The sequence below is a fragment of the Podarcis erhardii genome, assembly GCF_964252035.2.
Source record: "Podarcis erhardii genome assembly, chromosome: 10".
In the NCBI taxonomy this organism is placed as follows: domain Eukaryota; kingdom Metazoa; phylum Chordata; class Lepidosauria; order Squamata; family Lacertidae; genus Podarcis; species Podarcis erhardii.
This window is the reverse complement of record NC_138500.1, coordinates 27,870,108-27,889,270: the sequence shown is the minus strand read 5'-3', so window position 1 is coordinate 27,889,270 and position 19,163 is coordinate 27,870,108. Positions and strand designations below refer to the sequence as shown.

The window sequence follows — 19,163 nt, the reverse complement described above, 5'->3', positions numbered from 1 at the left end:
CCAGAAACTGAACATGAGGGCAATAGCTCTTTCCTCCTGGTGTCTGTAGAGGAATTTTGCCTCCACTAGGCAAAGGTAGCAAATGGCCATCATGACTTACCCTGCATGAAACAGTCTAACTCCCTTTCAAAGCTGGTGGCCACCCCCATATCCTGTGGGAACAGATCCCAAAGTTTACCTCTGTCAGGTGTTGGCTCTCCAAATGTTGCAAAATGATAACTCTCACCAACTCTGTCTACCACTGCCATTCTTGCCAGTGCTGATGGGAGTTGTGGTTCAACAACATCTGGAGGGCCAATGGTTCCCTGGACCTGCTATATCTGTTTCTGCAAAAAAAAAAGGGGGGCGGGGGAGATTTATCCTAGCATCTCCTCTCTGCAACCCTCAGCATGCTTGCTTCCTTGCCTCTACCACTGAATGACACACACACAAATGACTTCGGTTACTAACTGGCAATTAATTAATTACCGATGTGTCACCGCTGTGCACAAGAATCAGGTGGCATAAACATGCCTTGGAAAGAACACTCAAGGGAAGGATTTTTATTTTCTGCAAACGCTTCGCTCCCGGAGCCATCTCAGCGACCTCAATGCAGGCCCACTTGAGATCACCATGCAATGTGGATCACTTGAGATTGTGGTATTAATTTCCTGGACTAAGCTTCCAGGCCTTGTGTGAACAGGATCTAGCAGAAACAAGCTGGAAAGGTGACCCTCTTGCATGCATGCTGGGCAGCCCACCAAACACTCACACGCCCACAACAAACACCACTATATTTCATTTATTAAGTTTTAATGCAGCTAAAAAGATTTTGATGTTCTAGCAAAACATCAAGGCGACACTTTAATGGGAAAGCTGGAACAAAATAACAATAGCAGCAGCAGCTCTTCTTATCAGCCTCTGTGCCACAAAGAGTTTCCATCCGCAAGACATAGATGGGCCAGTCTCTGAAGGACCTTTATGGTAGGGACAGGAAGCAAACAGCCTGAGGGGACTCACAGAACTTTTGTGCCAAGTGTGGGGAGAGCCAATGCGCTCCTGAAGCTCACGGAAGGAAGTGGCGTTCTACTTGATGCGGTAGAGGACCTTGCGCTGCATGCGATGCTGGATCTCGCCACGGCGCATCATGAGTTGCAGCACTTTGTAGATGGCATGCTCAGGGTATTTCTGGGAAGGAGGCGAGAGAGCAGGAAGAGAGTCTGTGAGGCCCACTGTTTATCTTATTTACAAAATGCATATGCCGCTCAGTTGTTTTTTTTAAAAAAACTCACCACCTTGAAAGTGTTTTACGAAAAGGAGGAAACAATGAAATTATAAATAAATTTTAAAAAGAACTATTTAAAATCAATTGTACGATTTTTAAATTTTTTTTTAAAAAAACCACTTGTCAATATTCTACATGTCTGCATATGCTTGCCTATAGTGGGCGCCAAAAAGCACACAGTGAAGCCACCTTTCTGGTGTCAACAGGCAGGGACTTCCAAAGTGTAAGGGCTGCCACACTAAAATATCAATTACAGTGGTACCTTGGTACTTGAATGGTTGGCTCCCAAACAAATCAGCTCCCAAATGCTGCAAACCCGAAAGTGTTCCAGTTTGTGAACATTTTTCAGAAGCTGAACATCCGATGCGGCTTCCTCTTGAGTGCAGGAAGCTCCTATAGCCAATCGGAAGCCGTGCCTTGGTTTTCGAACCGTTCTGGGAGTCGAACGGACTCCCGGAACGAATTAAGTCTGAGAACGAAGGTCCCACTGTACTTACAAATGTGGCGAGAGTGGAACCTGTGACAGCACCAGTTCCATAGGTCAAAGTGTACAGGTGGACATATATGGAATGAGGAGATCTCGCAGGTAGACTGGACCCAAGCTGAAAAACAATTGCTGAACTGGGTTGGAGGTGGGGATGTTGGGTGAGTTAAGAAGCCAGCTCCTGGGTAAATTTATCATTCAGGGTGTCTAGATGAGTGTCTGCTCTAGCAGAGAAGCTTTGCTTCTGAGATGCAACAAGAACACAGTTTGAAGGGAAAAGTGGGGTGGGTGAGGTAGAGAAGGTCAAATGCTTCTTCTTTTCATTTCCACTCTGTGCTATTTATGTATTATGGGTCTATGGTCATTCCCAGTGTGGTCCATCCAGCTCAAGTAACTTGAGAGATCAGAGAAGGATCAGAGCTGGATGGGACAGTGGTAGATGTGCAGGGTTGCATCCTCAATGACGAGAATCAGGGCTCCAGCGATAGCTCTACAGCCCTCTTGCACACAGAAGCCACATCCTCGTGTGGGGACAGTCACGCCTTATTCCTTCTCTTCCTTCCTTCAAAAGAGCACAGAGCCCCTTCATGCGCTTCCTAGTTGGTCTCCTATGCAGGCAGCTTACAGGGCTACCCCTGCTTTACTTCTGCAGCAGAATTGCATTCCTTGTCTGTCCTTCAAAGCAGCTTGCCCCAACAGCTTGCTGAAGATGGCATGCTCAGAGCCAAATCAAAATGGTGAGTGTGGCCAGCTGTTCAACCTCACCCCAGGGCTTGCTATGGGTGAACAGCTCATGAAAAAGCTGCCCTATGGCCCCCATCGGTGCTATAGCAGCTTTTCCAGAACCTTTCCATACTGGGCAATGATACATGGCATTGTGAGCCTGCAAGTAGACGTCATGCAATCTGTTTAGGGTGTGGGGGAACTTTGGCTTCCAAAAGCAGAAATGTTGGCTTATTCCCATGGAGATGAAGTGAACAGACCCCTCTTAACCTGCTCCAGAGATGACTTGCAGTGTTGGAAGAAAGGTGAGAACTTAAGAAAAGCTTTTGGATCAGGCTGATTTGATTCAACGTCTTGTTCTCTTAGCGGCCAATCAGATTCCTCTGGGAATCTCACAAGCAGGGCACGAGCGTAACAGGAGCGAGTGAAGAGCCCTCAACTATGTTAAGTGTGTTAAATGTCTTGTGTTAACGAAAAAAAGAGTCAATTCTAGGCTTGGTTATAGTAAACCTCAAGCAGGTGGGTAGGTCAGGTAGAAAATCCTTGAGTGTGAAGTGTTATTGTTTCAGAAAACAGGTACTTCAGATCTTTCAGCATCATGAAGAAATTGTGAAAGCAGCTAGAAGTGTTTGTTTTTAAAATAAATATCCCCCAGTCTGTTGCTATTCAACAAATGTGAATAAGGAGATCAGGTGTGTGTACTTACTGTATTTTTCGCCCTATAGGACGCACTTTTTCCCCTCCAAAAATGAAGGGGAAATCTGGGTGCGTCCTATGGGGTGAATGCAGGCTTTCGCTGAAGCTTGGAGAGCGAGAGGGGTCGGTGCGCACCTGAAGCAGAGCGCCCCGCACGCCAGACAGACATCTGCAGCGTGGGGAGCCCTGCAGGAGTTCCCGCAGGGCACCCTACGCTGCGGATAGCAGCCTGCCGCCCGGCGCGAGAGGTGCCCTGAAGCAGAGCGCCCCGCCCGCTGGACAGACATCGGCCAGGCCCACAAGCTCGGGGGACAGCAAGGAGGCGCAGCACCGTCATCCCGCTGTTCCTCGACCTGGTTCGGTTTCCCCGACCTGGTTTGGGGGGGGAAATAAAGGAAATTTTTTCCCCCTTTATTTCCCCCCCCCCAAAAAAAACTAGGTGCGTCCTATGGGATGGAGCGTCCTATGGGACGAAAAATACGGTATTTCTATTTATAGATTATAAATATCCTCTCATAAAATACCAGGGCAGTTGTATAGCACTGTAAAACCATTAAAATAATACAAAAGTTTCTCTTCAATGGAAATAGTAGTCCAGAAGGGCTCTAGCTCAGGCCGGCACAACTTGTAACCTCAACAAAGCCAAATTTCTGAAGTGCACACCAGGGGTGGATAGCATCTCATGATACTGCAACCCTTGGCTTGTGTAAGCCTCTTAAAAATTTTGTTACTGCCTTTGAAGGACCACAAACAGAGACGGATTATCAGTGTTTGGCAGATCGTGTGTGGCTTCGTAGGTCGCAAATTCTGCCAGCCTCTCCCAAGCTTGCCATGAATTGCCTGACCCACTGAACTCACTTGCTTCACGAAATCCTGGATGATGCTGTGTTCGGAGACTTGGGAGCCAATGGCAAAGCGACGCTTGAGCTGCTTTTCAATGCGCGACAGCATCTCCTGGTCCTCCTGGGTAGTGAAACCCTCCACGCCTAGAGAAGAGATTTAAATGCAGTTCTCTTTAAAGGTAAAGGTACTCCTGACCGTTAGGTCCAGTCGTGGACAACTCTGGGGTTGCATGCTCATCTTGCTCTATAGGCCAAGGGAGCCAGCATTTGTCTGCAGACAGATTCCAGGTCATGTGGCCAGCATGACTAAGCCGCTTCTGGCAAACCAGAGCAGTGCACGGAAACGCCGTTTACCTTCCCACCGGAGCGGTACCTATTTATCTACTTGCACGTGATGTGCTTTCGAACTGCTAGATGGGTAGGAGATGGACCGAGCAACGGGAGCTCACCCCGTCACGGGGATTCGAACCGCTGACCTTCTGATCAGCAAGCCCTAAGCTCTGTGGTTTAGACCACAGCGCCACCCACGTCCCTGCAGTTCTCTTTACAGTTCTCTTTACAGAAACTTAAATGCAAAAATCTGTGGGCACCACTGCACCACCTATTTAACACAGTACAATGGGGTGGGGGGGTTAGGGGTATAGTGGCATCTACATGCAAAACATACCAGGTTCAATCCTCTCCAAATAAGGCTGGGAATGTCCCTTGCCTGTGGCCTCTGGAATGCCGTCCAGAAGGGAAAGTGGCCTGGCCTAGAGCCACCTTGTAAATCAATGGCACAGGTTATCGAGTGCCTTTTCCACTGGAAAGAGCACAACAAGACTATGTATACCCAAACACTTCCAGAGGACACGGGTGCTGTGCAAGTGTGCTGCCGTTTTGTTCTCACCTGAGAGGCTGCCCGACATGGCAGCATCGAGCGTAGACACCTGGAAGAGACGCAGGGCTTCCTCGACATCTGCGTCCGTGGCAAAAGGCTGGAGCTTCATCTTGCTGAGGGACTCTGCAATCCGCACAATGGCCTCCAGCTGCCTGCATGGCAGAAATGAAACATCATATACAGTCGTACCTTGAATCCCGAACACCTGGCAAATTGAACGCTTTGGCTCCCGAATGCCGCAAACCCTGAAGTGAGTGGTTCCGGTTTGCGAACGTTCTTTGGAACCTGAACGTCCAACGTGACTTCTGCAGCTTCCAAACATTTTTGAAGTCAAACAGACTTCCGGAATGGATTCCATTCGACTTCCGAGGTACGACTGTATATATCTCGAAGGGGAAAGAAATGAAGGTTATCGCAGCAAGGGAACTGGAAACTTACGGAGGCAAAACCTCAAATCAAATGCTGAGAATAGAAGAAACACTTGCTAGAAATTGCAATTGTTAATAGCAGGTAGAAATTGCCCTTAAGCCTAGACATGTTGCGCTTCAACACAGAATGCACATCTATACATAGTAGGAAAATAAAGCAGGTATATGACTAGGAAGAAGGGACCCAAACCTATGCTTTCCATTGAGATACAGATTTCTATGTGCAGGGATTTTTATTTTTATTTTTTTAATTGTAGAGGATCTCCACTGCAGCTGGTCAAGAGATTATGGGAGCAGTTAACGCAGGAACGTATGGGAAGGCTACAGGTTTCCCATTCCTGTGCCGAGAACATTCAGTCATGAAACACTTTCTACACTTGAGGTCTGGAGAGGTGCAATATTACCATCTCAGCAAAAACTAGGCCAGGCAGAGAACAAAGCCTCACATAGCCAAGTCTCCCTTCTCATCAGCACACAGTCCCATTTCATGGCCCAGGCCAAGCCCAACCAGTCAGGCAAGATTCCTGAAGAGAACCTTCATCCAGCATCTGTGCCCCCACTCGATCCAAGCAGCCAGCAGAAGGACACACATCCGTCATCCAACACAACTTCCCTGAGAAAGATCTGACCATCTTGTCTCTACTGTGCATCTGTCTTGGCCTCACGCAAGGGAGCCTGCCAAGAACAAGAGGCTTCCTAGGCCATCCTCCTAGGCACCGTCCTTTACATTCCTCCCCATCCCTCACAGACACCTGCTGCCACCTCACCTGACCGTAATGGGAATGCTGGATCGACGGTCACTTTCTCTCTCGTGCTGGCGGGCTCCGCTGCGCATGAGGATGTAGCGGTTCTTCAGCTTCTCTGCGGCCTCTGCAGAAAGACGAGGGCCACACTTCCTGCAGAGGACAGTGCAGGGCTTAATAAATCAGGGGAGGCACTGAACTCGCACAATTCTACCAGAGGCTTCTCTACCAACTGGCTCCGCCACAGATCTTCCCCAGTCTCACCCATCTGGAAGAGTCTCTGTCCCATTCAAACCCCGAGCTAGAAACAGCTTTATACTTTCGAGAGCAGATTTTTGGAGATCTAATCCAGCTTTCCCTACAGCATCCCCAACGACTCAGCACTGTCATTAAACTCAGAAACACTACCCAAAACAGCTAAGCGGAAGTCCAAATTCCAGGAACTGAAGTTTGAATTGCAAGTTATGAAGGTTATACTGGAGCAATATGCCTTCACATTGGCCTTGTGGTTTGTGGGATATGGCCCTTGACAGCAGAATGCAGTGTGGTGAGGAATGACAGTGAAAATGTTGGGAGGGTTAGGAATGGGAGACAGTGGTAAATATATGAACTATTTGAAAAGCAATTGTAATGAACAGATTACGCTAGTAGGACTGCAAGAAGTTCTGCAAGGAGGGCTATTTGAAATATTGCAAGAAAGACTATGAAGAGAATTATTAGTTAACGATAATTAAGAGTAAAAGAGAAATAAAGAAATGCAGAATAAGCGAGAAAGAACGGAAAATCATCAGAGGTGGTTGAGGGAGGTCTAAAATATTGTTGTATGTTAAATGATTGTTGAAAATTATATATTAAAAAAACCAATAAAATGTGTGTGTGTGTGTGTGTGTGTGTGTGTGTGTGTGTATAAAATGGGGGACAGTGGTGGTATCAATATTTGTTCAATGGCACCCCTCCGTTTGCTTTAGAGCAACAAAAGAATTTACTCTGAGCTTTTAAAAGCCAAGGTGGACAAGGCTTTTTAGCATTGTGACTTTCACAACTATTCAGGCTGCTTTTGGTTAAAGGGGGCATGGAGAGCAAGAAAGGGGCACTAGCCAGGTCTCAGCCCAATATACAGCTTGTTTAGAAGCGCTTGCCATCCTTCCCAGGTGACGGTGCTACAATTTCTCAATTGACTCACGCTCGGCAGTAGGCGATCAGCTTCTTCAGTTTGTTCAGCTCAATCTCCCCCTCCACAGCTTGGGTCTGGGTCAGAGCACTCACATGCAGAGACATCACGTGCTTGGCCAGTATCTGTGGATACAGCACAGAGCACGAGGGGTTGGAAGCACGAAGCACACCAAACAGGAGTCTTTTCAACATGCAGGAAACATATGGCCAGCAAAGAATTCATTTAAACAAGTGCAGGCTAGGCTCTAACAATGGCTCTGCCCTGCCTTAGTCCTCAGTTATAATCTATCCTTTAGGAAGCAGTCTCAGTTTACAGTGTGCTCTGCAGCCTTGCAAATAAAATCATCTTGTGCAGGCAGACTGCACAATATTCCCATGCCAGAGGCTGAGAGGTTGTGTGGCCTCATTGAGCAGCAAAGCATTCTGGGGCAGATATGAGACTTGGAGCACAAGATTTGTTCAGATTGGCCTTTGGATTTCAGCTTCCCAGCCTGGGGAAATGCTAAATCCTATCAAGGATGTTATGCTACCTAGGAGGGCAAGCCGATCAAAAAACATACCCTGTTGGGGTCAAGGGCCTATTCCATCCTCCAGAAGTGCTCTGCCATGCCAAATGCATGAAAAGCAGGGTCATGTCTGAAGATACAGTCCCTCTTCTGCTATCCCCAGTAGGCAGCCCTACAGTGCCTTCCCTGTACACAGAGCTACTCAGCCCACCTACCATATCTCTTTCCTCATTGTGCTCATCCTTGACAATGAAGATCATGTCAAATCGGGAAAGGATGGTGGGCATGAAGTCTATGTTCTCCTCGCCTTTAGTTTCATCCCAGCGACCGAAGACGGAGTTGGCAGCTGCCAACACGGAGCAGCGCGAGTTGAGGGTGGTCGTGATACCGGCCTGTGTGAGCGAAACCGAGGCGAAAAGGAAAAAAGTCACGTCAGCAGGAATCCAAAGCATGACAGTAAATAATGCAAAATCAATGGGCACGTCAACCCACGTGCAAGTGCTGAATGCAGACCAGGCCCATAGGGTGAAGGTTAATGCTCGAAGCCACTTTGGAAACTCATCAGCTGTTTTTCCTTTTGCATGCCAGTGGGAAGAAATTAACCCCGCTTCATTGGGTCCTTACCATTTAAAAGCCCAATAAGAGATCCAAGTTTAAGCATAAGACTCACAGGTTGAAGATACTTAAAGGAACCAGGTGGGACACCATGCCTAAAAGATTGGTGCTGCCTCGGCAACGGAGCTCACCTTGGCAATGGAGATGGTTTGCTGCTCCATCGCTTCATGGATAGCCACTCTGTCATCCTCACGCATCTATAGAAACGAAAAAAGGGGGGTGGGAAGGGTGGGAGGAGAGAGGAGAAACAGAATGCAAAACAATTATAGTCAGGTTTCTCATAGGAATGGAAGAGAGCATCAAACAGTCTACACCAGGCATGGTCAAACTTGGCCCTCCAGACTACAATTCCCATCATTCCTGACCACTGGTCCTGTTAGCTAGGGATGATGGGAGTTGTAGTCCCAAAACAGCTGGTGGGCCGAGTTTGGCCATGCTTGATCTCCACTATTTCCTGCTCTTTCAGGCATGGGCAACTGATGAAAGATGCTACCCCATCTCCCCCTCCCTGAGGGATGCACTACAATATTTTTATTTATCCATTAACTAGTGGCTGGAGGCAAACTACCGACTTTTAAACTTCAGAATGTAAACCTTTCATGTAACAAATGAATCTAGACAGCATATGATCAATATTTTGAAAAACTTTTACCTCAGGATTGTAACCATTTGCCCAATGGGTGTTGTTTTTTTTAGGGCCAGTTGGCTTCTTAGCATCTGCTTATCTTATGCATTACTTAATATATATTAATACACTGTCCTGACCTCATCTTTTTGTGGCATGCTGGTTGCTTTGGACTAAAATTCCCATCAGCTCCAGCCAACATGTTCAACAGCCAGAGATGATGGGAGATGTGATCCGCAGCATCTGGAAGGCTCTACGTTGGAGAAAGTTGGTGTACTAGGAGACCTGCTTCAACCATTGAACATACGGTAACGTAGAATTTTGCTGGCGCATCCGATTCGTACCTTGTCAAACTCATCAATGCAAACCACTCCCCCATCAGCCAGCACCATGGCTCCTCCTTCCATGAAGAAACTCCGTGAAGATGGGTCTCTGATCACAGAAGCTGTCAGGCCAGCTGCACTGCTGCCTTTCCCAGAGGTGTACACCTGAAAGAGGAACAGAGAGAGAGAGAGATGCATGTCATGTCAGCTGTATACACTCTGCAGCCCAGTCAGTTTATGGAAAACCTGGTGTAACCCAATAATGTGGGAAACAGATACATCTCAAAGGGGGAGATCATCCTGAGTCAAGGCCCTATCATGGAGATGGGCCTTCTATGTACACACCACTCCGAATCCTGGCAGGAACTGCAAGGAAAGCCCCCACCCCCAATGAAATTTCTGAATTGTCTATTATGGAGTCAGGAAGCTTCTTCTGCAGATATTTGGGCTCTAGGCTGTACAAGGCTTTATAATCAAGCCCAGTAGCATACAGGCAGCTGGTGTACAACTATTAAGATAGGTGGTCCATGATCCCATATAACTTCCCCAGTTAATAAACCTGGCAGCCAGATTCTGCACTCACTATAGCTTCTGTTTTCAAGGGCAGCCTGCATAGAGTATATTGCAACAATCCAAATGAGGTCGTTGAGCAGATGGGCTTTGATGGGCAGTAACCCATGCCCATCAAAGATCAGTTTGAATGCATTTTTGATATATCCATGGGTTATATTCTTGTGAATTCAGTTGGGTAGTTCTGATGCATTGTATGGCTATTTCTTTTTGGTGCAATAAAGCAGTACAGATTTTTCTATTTTTAACCCCAAAGAGGCAATATGCAGGACACTTACCCCAATGGGTGAACATCTTTCTACAAACTTCAGCAGCTGGGACTTGGCTGTGCCTGGGTCTCCCAACATGAGCAGATTAATATCCCCTCTGCGGGTCAACCCATCTGGAAGCCTGTAGAGTAAAGCCAGAGAGAGGAGGAGAGAAGGTGAGCTCATTTCTTAGTAGCTCCATTTTGGCTCCACCTGTCAGCACTCACCACCCGAGTTTGCTATTAGGAACAGAGTTGATGTATTTCAAACCAGCCGGTCGAAAAGCTGCCGCCAAGAGCTTCAAGGCCATTGGGAAGGAGTGGCACCTTCTTCCATTCCATCTTACCAAGTTATTGGCATTAAATTAGCCACAGATGCTCGTGTTGTCATTTGATTGGCTTGTTAATGCATTATGTCCCAAGTTAGTGAGTGGAAGTTTTTAGAAGCGAGTCTGGAACTGCCCAGGTCAACTAGAGACATCCTCAGTGAAGAAGGCACGTGATCAACATGGCCTTTATTTCATCTTAATATACTTCTGATATGTCTCGACTCTACTCGACAGGAATACAGTGGTACCTCGAGTTACATACGCTTCAGGTTACAGACTCCGCTAACCCAGAAATATTACCTCGGGTTAAGAACTTTGCTTCAGGATGAGAACAGAAATCGTGCAGCAGCAGGAGGCCCCATTAGCTAAAGTGGTGCTTCAGGTTAACAACAATTTCAGGTTAATAACAGACCTCCAGAACAAATTAAGTTCTTAACCTGAGGTATTACTGCAGTCATGACACATACTGGACACAAATGAAACTGTTAAATGGGCTGCTCTCCTTCAACATGGAAGGAAGGGGACATGAAAGGACACTTTCTTCTAATTGTATTCCCTTGTTTTGTTCTTCCTTCATGCCAATTGCCAATACCTCTTCCGAGAGCCTCCAAAGAGCATGCAGGCAATAGCCTTCTTGATATCACTGCTTCCATAGATGGAGGGAGCAATACTCTTGGCAATCGTCTCATAAATATTGGGCATGGAAGTGAGTCGTCGAAAGTCCTCTTCTTCCTGAGGAGTCACAGAACTACTGACACTACGTCCTAGAGGAGAGAATACAGAAACACTCAGGACACTCAATTTTAATTATTTTAAGCATTCACTGCAATGTCACAGTAGCCCCCATTTTTTATATTTTCCCCATCCCGAACATTACCATTTCTTTCGGTACACTTAGAAGAACTTCATCCCTATTTTACAAAGGAGAGGACACATCCCCAGAAGAATATGGGTGGAGAAGGTTTATTTATTTAACAACATTTGTATACGACTTGGTTGTAAATAAAACCTCTAAGTGGTTCACAAAGTATCTAAAATACACATTAAAAACGTCAATGGAAGTCAAAGACTAAAATGCAGTTGTGTTTTTTTAAAAAAATCAAAATATAAATAAAACCCACAGTTAAATGTATACAGTGCAAGCAAAAAGTAGATTAAAATACATGGTAACTTCACGTTTGATTAGGCTTGCCGAAAATAAAAATAAAAAAAAATTAGCAGGACCCAGAAAAAGAACTGCAAAGATACATACTTAATGTCAATCAGCAGGGAGTTCCAGAAGTGCAGGAGTTGCCACAATAAAAGGCAGATTCCTTACAAGGGCAGAATGAACATGATGTGGCACGTTTAAAAGTGCCAGTTCCACAGATGGATGTGTTCGATTAGGCATATACATGTCTGCTAACAATAAATAATTCAATACCCACAGACAAATCAAATTGATAGCACCTCTATGTGACACATTAAGAAATTAGCAGAGTGGGCAAGAGTTTGAGTAGTGAGACAGGAATTGCCTGGGGCTAACGTGAGGTTAACTTGCCTCTCAGCCACAACACCAAAGGGCTGCTCTTCAAATCAAAGCATTCCTGAGCAGGTGGTTCAAGTTCACAAGAATACAAAAGAAGCAGGACAATATTAAGAACCAGAAACAAAGGAGCAGAGTTTTCCAAAAGCAGCTTTACCCGAGCCTTCAGTGTCCACTTGGATTCCCACCACACGGATGTAAGAGCTTCGTATGCCCACGCCAACATTGTCCCGGCCCTTGTTCTTCGTGAGGCCAGACTTCTTGATGGAGTAGATGCCCATGATGGTCACTCTGTTCCCAGGGACAACCTTGTCACATAAATACCTGGAAAAACAATTAGCATAAGCAAGGAGGGAAAGAAAAGTGGAACTGTAAGATTGCTTTTTGTTTCTTCTTGAATGACAAAAAGATTACCGAGTATGCATGCCTCAAATATTGCAGAGTTGGCCCAGGAGACAAAATTTTGTCATTTTATTTACTATCAGGTATTTTTATGTTGCTTTTCCATTGTACATCTTTATCTTTCGAATGCTCACAGTGGTTAACAACAAGCCAAGAATGCTCTAACTGTTTTCAACACATGCACCTAAGCAAGATGGCAATCGCTGTGTTCCTGCATCATTCAGCTGGTGGGTGGTTGACCCAGTGTACCAGCTGGGAATTGGACTAGAAAATAAGTCTTTGGGTTCCTTCCAAATTTGCTAAATAGCTTTATAGTGCAGTCTTATTTCATGCCTACTCATAAGTAAGACCCAGCGAGTTCACTGAAACTTACTCCCAGATAAGTGTGCGTAGGATTGCTGTTTTAAATAAGTATCAACAGGGCCATTCCTGTGGCCCACCTACATTCTCATGTCTTCAGGAACCACCATTCTCTAACAACCCCTACCCAAAAAGTACACAGAAGGTGGCAAAGCACCGGTACCTTCTTTTATCCAATTTTGTAGAGCCAGAGGACACTGCAACCGACTCAAATGTTCGATGTAGCCATTCTTATGACAGGTTCAGCATCTTACATCAGCATCAGATCATTTGGTCCACCTAGATCAGCCACAGGCAAAACTCCGGCCCTCCAGATGTTTGGGACTACAATTCCCATCATTTCTGACCACTGGTCCTGTTAGCTAGAGATGATGGGAACTGTAGTCCCAAACATCTGGCGGGTCAGAGTTTGTCTATGCCTGACCTAGATTACCGCCTACACCAGGGATTAGGAACCTGCGACCCCACTAGATACTGTTTATTTAAAATTTCTAGAAGTATTTATAGACCATCCATCATATAAATACCGGGGTAATACACAGCAACATTTACAAACAAAAAAAAAAGCATCATATACCATAAAACAATGCAGTGTTATCATAAAAATGACTGGCTCAGCTTTCGATACAACCTCTCATCAGTCCCAGCCAGCATGGGAACCAGTCGGGGTTGATGGGAGTTGTAGTCCAACATCTGGATGGCCAGAGCTTAGATATCCCTGGTCTACACCGATTGCCATCAGCTCTCCAGGCTTTCAGATAGGGCTCTTTCCCCATCACCTGTTATCTGAACTTTTTACCTGGAGGTGCCTAGGGGGTTGAACCTGAGAACTCTTGATTTCAAAGCATTTGTTCTACCACCAAGAAATAAACCCCTCTTCCTAACAACAAAGTTCCCTGTCTAAATCAGCTGATGGAAGTCGTCACCTGTCGCAGTAGAGCTGCATGTGCCTGGGCATCTCCCCATGGGGGACAGCATCTGGAGACTCCTGGAGCTTCAGGGTCTGGAAATCCACACATTTGCACTTGTCTGGAACAATGAAGTATGGGTCCAAAGGGCACTTTGTTAGGCCTGTCTGTTCCCTGAAAAGGGGAGGAGGGAAGAGAGAGGGGGGAAATGGGTGCAGGGAAGATGGGAGCAGATTGTACATTAGAGTTTTTATTTATACTTTTCAAATTTATACATTTTATTAATTCTACAATCATTTTAACATTTCAAAGTTTGACTTCCTTTCCCCTCTTTCTGCCGTTCCTTAATTTTTTAAATATCTTATGCGTATCCAAATTCATTTAATTTGCTCATTTGATTATCTACTTTAAATTTAAACTGCTGATCCTGCCAATGTTTTTATCTGTTCGAAATTCATCTGTAAATATTCAATAATTATCTTGATTTCTTATTCTTCCAGAGAGTTTTGCCATTTCTGCATATTCCATAGGTTTTTGTATCCATTCTTCCTTTGCTGATTCCATTAGAAGGTGCTCGGTGGTGTGCTTTTATCATCTTTGTCTAAGTCATCTTCCAAGACACCTAGTCTGGCAAGTCATGAAAATCCCTGTTTTGCAGATTAATAGAACCAAGAGACACCAAACCTGCCCCAAGATTACCTACTGTGCCCAAGGAAGGTTGCTGAACCCACAGACCTCAGCTTCATGTGGGGACCATATATTCACCTGACCCCCACTCACAAAACTGTCAAGGGATAGCCTTCAGAGGACATACTAAAGATATAGGGTTGTCTTACCTGTGCAGTGCTGGGAGAAAAGTAAAAGTAAACCAAAGTCTGTAAGTCAGCTAAAGCAGGCATGGGGAACCTTTGCAGATTTTGCTGAACCAGAACCCCATCACCTCTGGCCATCAATCGTGCATGTTGAAGGTTTATTGGAATTGCATTTCAGCAGCCTCTGGAGGGCCAAAGGTTCCCCACACCTGAGTAAAAAGGATTTGATTGACCCAACGCACTACTTGCTCTTCTGCGGTGGTACAATTAGGTTAGTTTTAGGCTCTGAGCTCAGCAGCCTGATATTACCAACTGATGTGGGTGGGTGCTGTGCATCTTTCCATCAGCTTCAAAATGTAAGGTAAGCCAGTCCTTCTGTATCTGGAGGCCCTGGACTTCTGCCCCAAAGTCGCCCACAGCCCCCAAGTGAGCCAAGTGCTCTTGATTAAAAGCTGCTGATCACCATGCTGGTTCTGTTTAATTCTTAGGTCCTTTCTGAGAACACGGGACAATTGCATTTCCCATGAAGGAGGTATCAAAAATCTTAGGAAGAGGGCAGGAAACCTTAAGCAAAACTAAGGCTGCAGTCTTACGGCTGCCTTCTTGAGAACAAGGTCCATTTATAATAATAATAAAATGTCCAGTAGCACCAATTAAGTTTGTTCTGGGTATAAGCTTTCGTGTACACATGAAAGCTTACACCCAGAACAAACTTAGGTGGTCTCTAAGGTGCTACTGGACATTATTTTATTTATTTCGACTGCGTCAGACCAACATGGCTACTTATCTGAACCAAAATCCATTTAACTTAGTGTGATTAACGTCTGAGCAAACACACATAATACTCTGCCATAAAACAAATGACAGGGGCTGCAATCCAACCCTCCCCTGGGGCATGCATGTATTGAGTGAAGGCAACCCTTTGCTTGCATCTCCTGGCTCAGCCCAATGCCTAACAGTATCCCAACCAGCAAACCCCCAAAGTGGGGCACTCTGGGGCTGCACCAGACTGAAATGCACTATATCCTGAGCTGCTCTCACAGCTGATCTGCCTGGTCCTCCCCCCCCCCCACAACCTTTCATCTGCTGTGGGTGGCCTGGTTGTGCCTCTGCAGAGCCTTGGTAGTGCAAAGTTTAGATTGCTCTGTAAGACTGCAGAAACTCGTACCTGGTTTCTTGGCAGTAAGGTCCAGTAAATTTCAGTGTCCTGAGGGCAAGCTCTAAATAATGCAATTTAGCTGGGCGTGTACTGGGTTGCACTGCAGGAGGATTTTGCACGTGAGATGGGGCAGACAAACAAGAGAAGAGATGCACTGGGAAAGGGACTTTCAGCCTTACGTGCTGCATTTCCGAGGAAGAGCGTATCCTTCCAGGCCAGGGCGCAAGGCAATGTTGGGGATGATGTTTCGGCATGTGCGACACTGGATGGTGATCCTGGTGGCTTTGGCTCTTACAGCAGTTGCAGCAATGATGATTCCTGGGATCTTCACCAGATGAGACATCTGCTCCGACTGCAAAGCAAGCAGGAGGGAAACACAGCTGTGAACGAGCTCCAAAGGAAACAGCTGCAAATTGCACCCTGAAGTGTTCAGAGCCAAATGCAATAAATCCACAAATCCCAATTTCTCTTCCCCTGTACCTAACAAAATCAGTTTTTAAAAACTCGAAATGTTCCCGTTTCTAAATGCAGGTAGGTAAATGGGGAAATAAAGCAAAAGAATGCAAATCAAAACACTTAATGAATGTACACAATGTGCCTAACATACTCGACCACAGAATATGGTTTTTAAAAGATTTTATTTTCAAAGCTGAGAATTGTGGAAGATTTGGACATAGGCATGAAAATTTCCAGGGGCAGCTTCCTATGTAAACTTAAGGATTGTTGTCTCCCTGCCCACACAGAGAGAGGGAGCCATCAAACTTCCTGGGTCAAGCAAATGATAGGTGGTTACCACCATTTCCTTGTTTACAAGGCTTATGGATGCAGATGGCATCCACATTGGTTTTGGCTTTGCAAAACTAATGCTTGTCACCCACTTCTACTGACTCGCTATGAGGCATCGAGCAAGACCATGTGTTTTTTCCAAAGGGTTTCTCCACATCTAAATGCTCGACTGTAGCTTCTCCTCTACAGTCTATCATAGTGAATCCACCCAGCTCACCTTGAGACTGCGGATATTGGCTGGATTGGCATCCGACCTCAGCATGACTTGAATGTCTTGAAGAGTCTCCTCTCCCGTTGGACGAGGGCGAGTTATTTCATCAGCCACCTCCTTTGCCGCTTCCTCTAGCTGAGAAAAAGAACAGTGCTGCTCAGAACATCAGAAGCCAATGGCTATCACTCCCTTTGTTAGCAAGCTCAGGTGGTAAGTGTCAACAGAAATGAAGCTGCTAAGAAATATGATGGAGGTATCAGCATGCTAAGCAGAAGAACATTGGGCAGGGGCAAAAAGCCCAAGACTACCAAAGAAGAATTGAGCATGCTAAGTGATGGTTGGATGAGCAAAAAGAAAGGGGGGGAATGGAACAGAGTAGGACATAACTGCCCAGCAATATTTTGTTTCAGGTCCCCCCTGGGGAGAGCCAGTATAGTGTAGTGGTTAGACTAGGACCTGAGAGACCGGGGTTCAAATCCCTACCTGGCCATGAGACTCACTGGGTGACTTTAGGCCAGTACCCAACTCTCAGTCTAACCAACCTCACAGGGTTGTTGTGAGGATAATATGGAGAAGGGCAGGGGAGAATAAAGCATGCCACCTTGGTCTCCTTGAAGGAAAAGTGGGATATAATATGTAATAACTAAATGAATGCTGTCCATGTTCATCTGACTGCAACCCACTATTTCTGTCTCCCAGCCCTTCTCGCCCTTGCCCCATACATACCAGCTGCAGGTGCTCAGCAGGCTGCTTGAACAGGTAGTCTGCCAGGTCCTCATCAAAGCTTGCCAAGTCCTCCATCTCCACCTCAATCCAGTACTCCCCCAGGTTGTAATGCCGCTTAAGCTCATCTCTTGAGATGGGGGGGTGGGGAGAGAGAGAAAACAAGTATAGTTTGGCAGGACTTAAAAGTGACAAGCTCACACCCTAGTACACACTAATATCCTACTGTGCTCATGCTCCTTTGTTTTTGTTATTTAATATTTTTTCCCCTGATTGGTAGCTGCCTTGAGAACTTTGCAAAGGGGTAGTAGCCATGTTAGCCTCTTGCAGTGAAAACAATCCAAGAGTCTTGCAATAATTTGTCAGATGGCTCATGCCACCCTAATTTTTGCTAGACATTAAGGTGCCGTAAGACCCTGAGAACTTTGCCACAGTACAGCCTATAAATACAGTAAACAGAGCCATACTAATCCAAACCAGAAATATATTCAAAGCACAATACATTAAAAGCACAATGCTACACTTATCTACTCAGGAGTTAAGTCCTACTAAGTTCAAAGGGGGAGTTACTCCGAGATAAGTAGATACTGTGCAGCATTTTAGCCTTCAACTTAAATGGGTACAAAAAAAGGAAGAAGGCACCTGTATTTGAAGGTGAAGCCAGTCCGGTCTGTTCCAACCCGATATTGTCTTAAAAACTCTTTGAAACGTTTCTGCAGCTGGGACTTTCGGACTTGCCCCTCATCAGCTACTGGGTCACCACCAAAGCTGTCACTGTAGAAGATGCCAGGGTCATCAAAACCAGACATGACGATTGCCTGTACGGAAAAGGAAGGATCTGTAAAAGAACAAAAGGGAAGAGAGACCAGGCACGGGTTGGCATCTAAGACCTAATCCATGGGTAGGCAAATTAAGGCCCAGGGGCCAGATCTGGCCCAATCGCCTTCTAAATCCGGCCTACGGACGGTCCGGGAATCAGCGTGTTTTTACATGAGTAGAATGTGTCCTTTTACTTAAAATGCATCTCTGGGTTATTTGTGGGGCCTGCCTGGTGCTTTTACATGAGCAGAATGTGTACTTTTATTTAAAATGCATCTCTGGGTTATTTGTGAGGCATAGGAATTCGTTCATTATTATTTTTTCCAATATATAGTCCGGCCCTCCACAAGATCTGAGAGACAGTGGACCGGCCCCCGGTAAAAAAGCTTGCTGACCCCTGACTTAATCCAAACCACAGCAGAGTGCCCAGAAAGATAAAAAGTGCATCTGAGCATGTACAAAGCCAAGGTGCAACAGTCAGTTGCACTTTTACTTTTTTGCGTGTTCTTTCAAAAGGTCATGCCATTGGGCAAGAGGTCCCGGATATGGAGACATTACAGTTAGGGAGCGAGGGGCCACTTCCCCGGCCTTGCATCCGACATCCCAGTGGCAAAAGCTACTTACCTGCCCCCCACCCAAACAAGCAATCGAGAGCCGCTTCCCCCTCCCCGCCCTGCCGGGCTGGCAAACCCCGAAGGCACCCACCTGCTTCTCTAGCCACAAACTCGAGTCCCGGGAAAAACAAACTTCCGCCCCCTCGGCTCGAAGACAACGCCAGACGTTTTCGCGGCAAAAAGAAAAAGTAACCCGCCTATTGTCACGCACCGCTCGCTCCCATTGGGCCAAAGGGCCTACGAGCTTCGTGATTGGTTTCAGGCCCAACCAGCTTAACCCCGCCTTCTCCGATCGCGAGGAAGCGACGAAGGTAGGCGTCGAAGCCGATTGGAGGAAGGAGAAATGAGACCACGCCCCTTCGCCTGCTTTTTTCTTTAATGAAATGACTAAGCCGC

General features: G+C 46.1%; 1 protein-coding gene across 2 annotated transcripts; it reads right to left on the bottom strand.

Moving 5' to 3' along the window:
* Positions 1-765: 765 nt before the first annotated feature.
* On the bottom strand, positions 766-19,008 carry MCM5 (minichromosome maintenance complex component 5). 2 transcript variants are annotated; one of them, XM_081879466.1, is made up of 17 exons: positions 18,859-19,008; positions 17,977-18,172; positions 17,338-17,464; positions 16,618-16,746; positions 15,794-15,966; positions 13,662-13,817; positions 12,131-12,297; positions 11,041-11,212; positions 10,151-10,262; positions 9,324-9,467; positions 8,486-8,551; positions 7,955-8,131; positions 7,244-7,356; positions 6,085-6,213; positions 4,899-5,041; positions 4,026-4,153; positions 766-1,167 (listed from the first exon to the last, which is right to left on the bottom strand). In XM_081879466.1, the coding sequence occupies exons 2-17, from the start codon at positions 18,141-18,143 to the stop codon at positions 1,066-1,068; spliced, it is 2,205 nt and encodes a 734-aa protein (XP_081735592.1). In that variant the 5' UTR covers positions 18,144-18,172; positions 18,859-19,008; the 3' UTR covers positions 766-1,065. The 2 variants fall into 2 exon arrangements, with proteins under 2 accessions (XP_081735592.1, XP_081735593.1); XM_081879467.1 differs by having other exon boundaries at positions 17,977-18,152; positions 18,859-18,950.
* Positions 19,009-19,163: the final 155 nt, after the last annotated feature.

Bases quoted from the DNA above. Each gene is read 5' to 3' on its own strand.
- MCM5 (XM_081879466.1), bottom strand. From the start codon at position 18,143: ATGTCTGGTTTTGATGACCCTGGCATCTTCTACAGTGACAGCTTTGGT. The intron at 16,747-17,337 runs GTATGTATGGGG...TCTTTTTCTCAG, and splicing joins CTGCTGAGCACCTGCAGCTG to CTAGAGGAAGCGGCAAAGGA. The intron at 5,042-6,084 runs GTGAGGTGGCAG...TCTGCCATGCAG, and splicing joins AGCATTCCCATTACGGTCAG to GCAGCTGGAGGCCATTGTGC.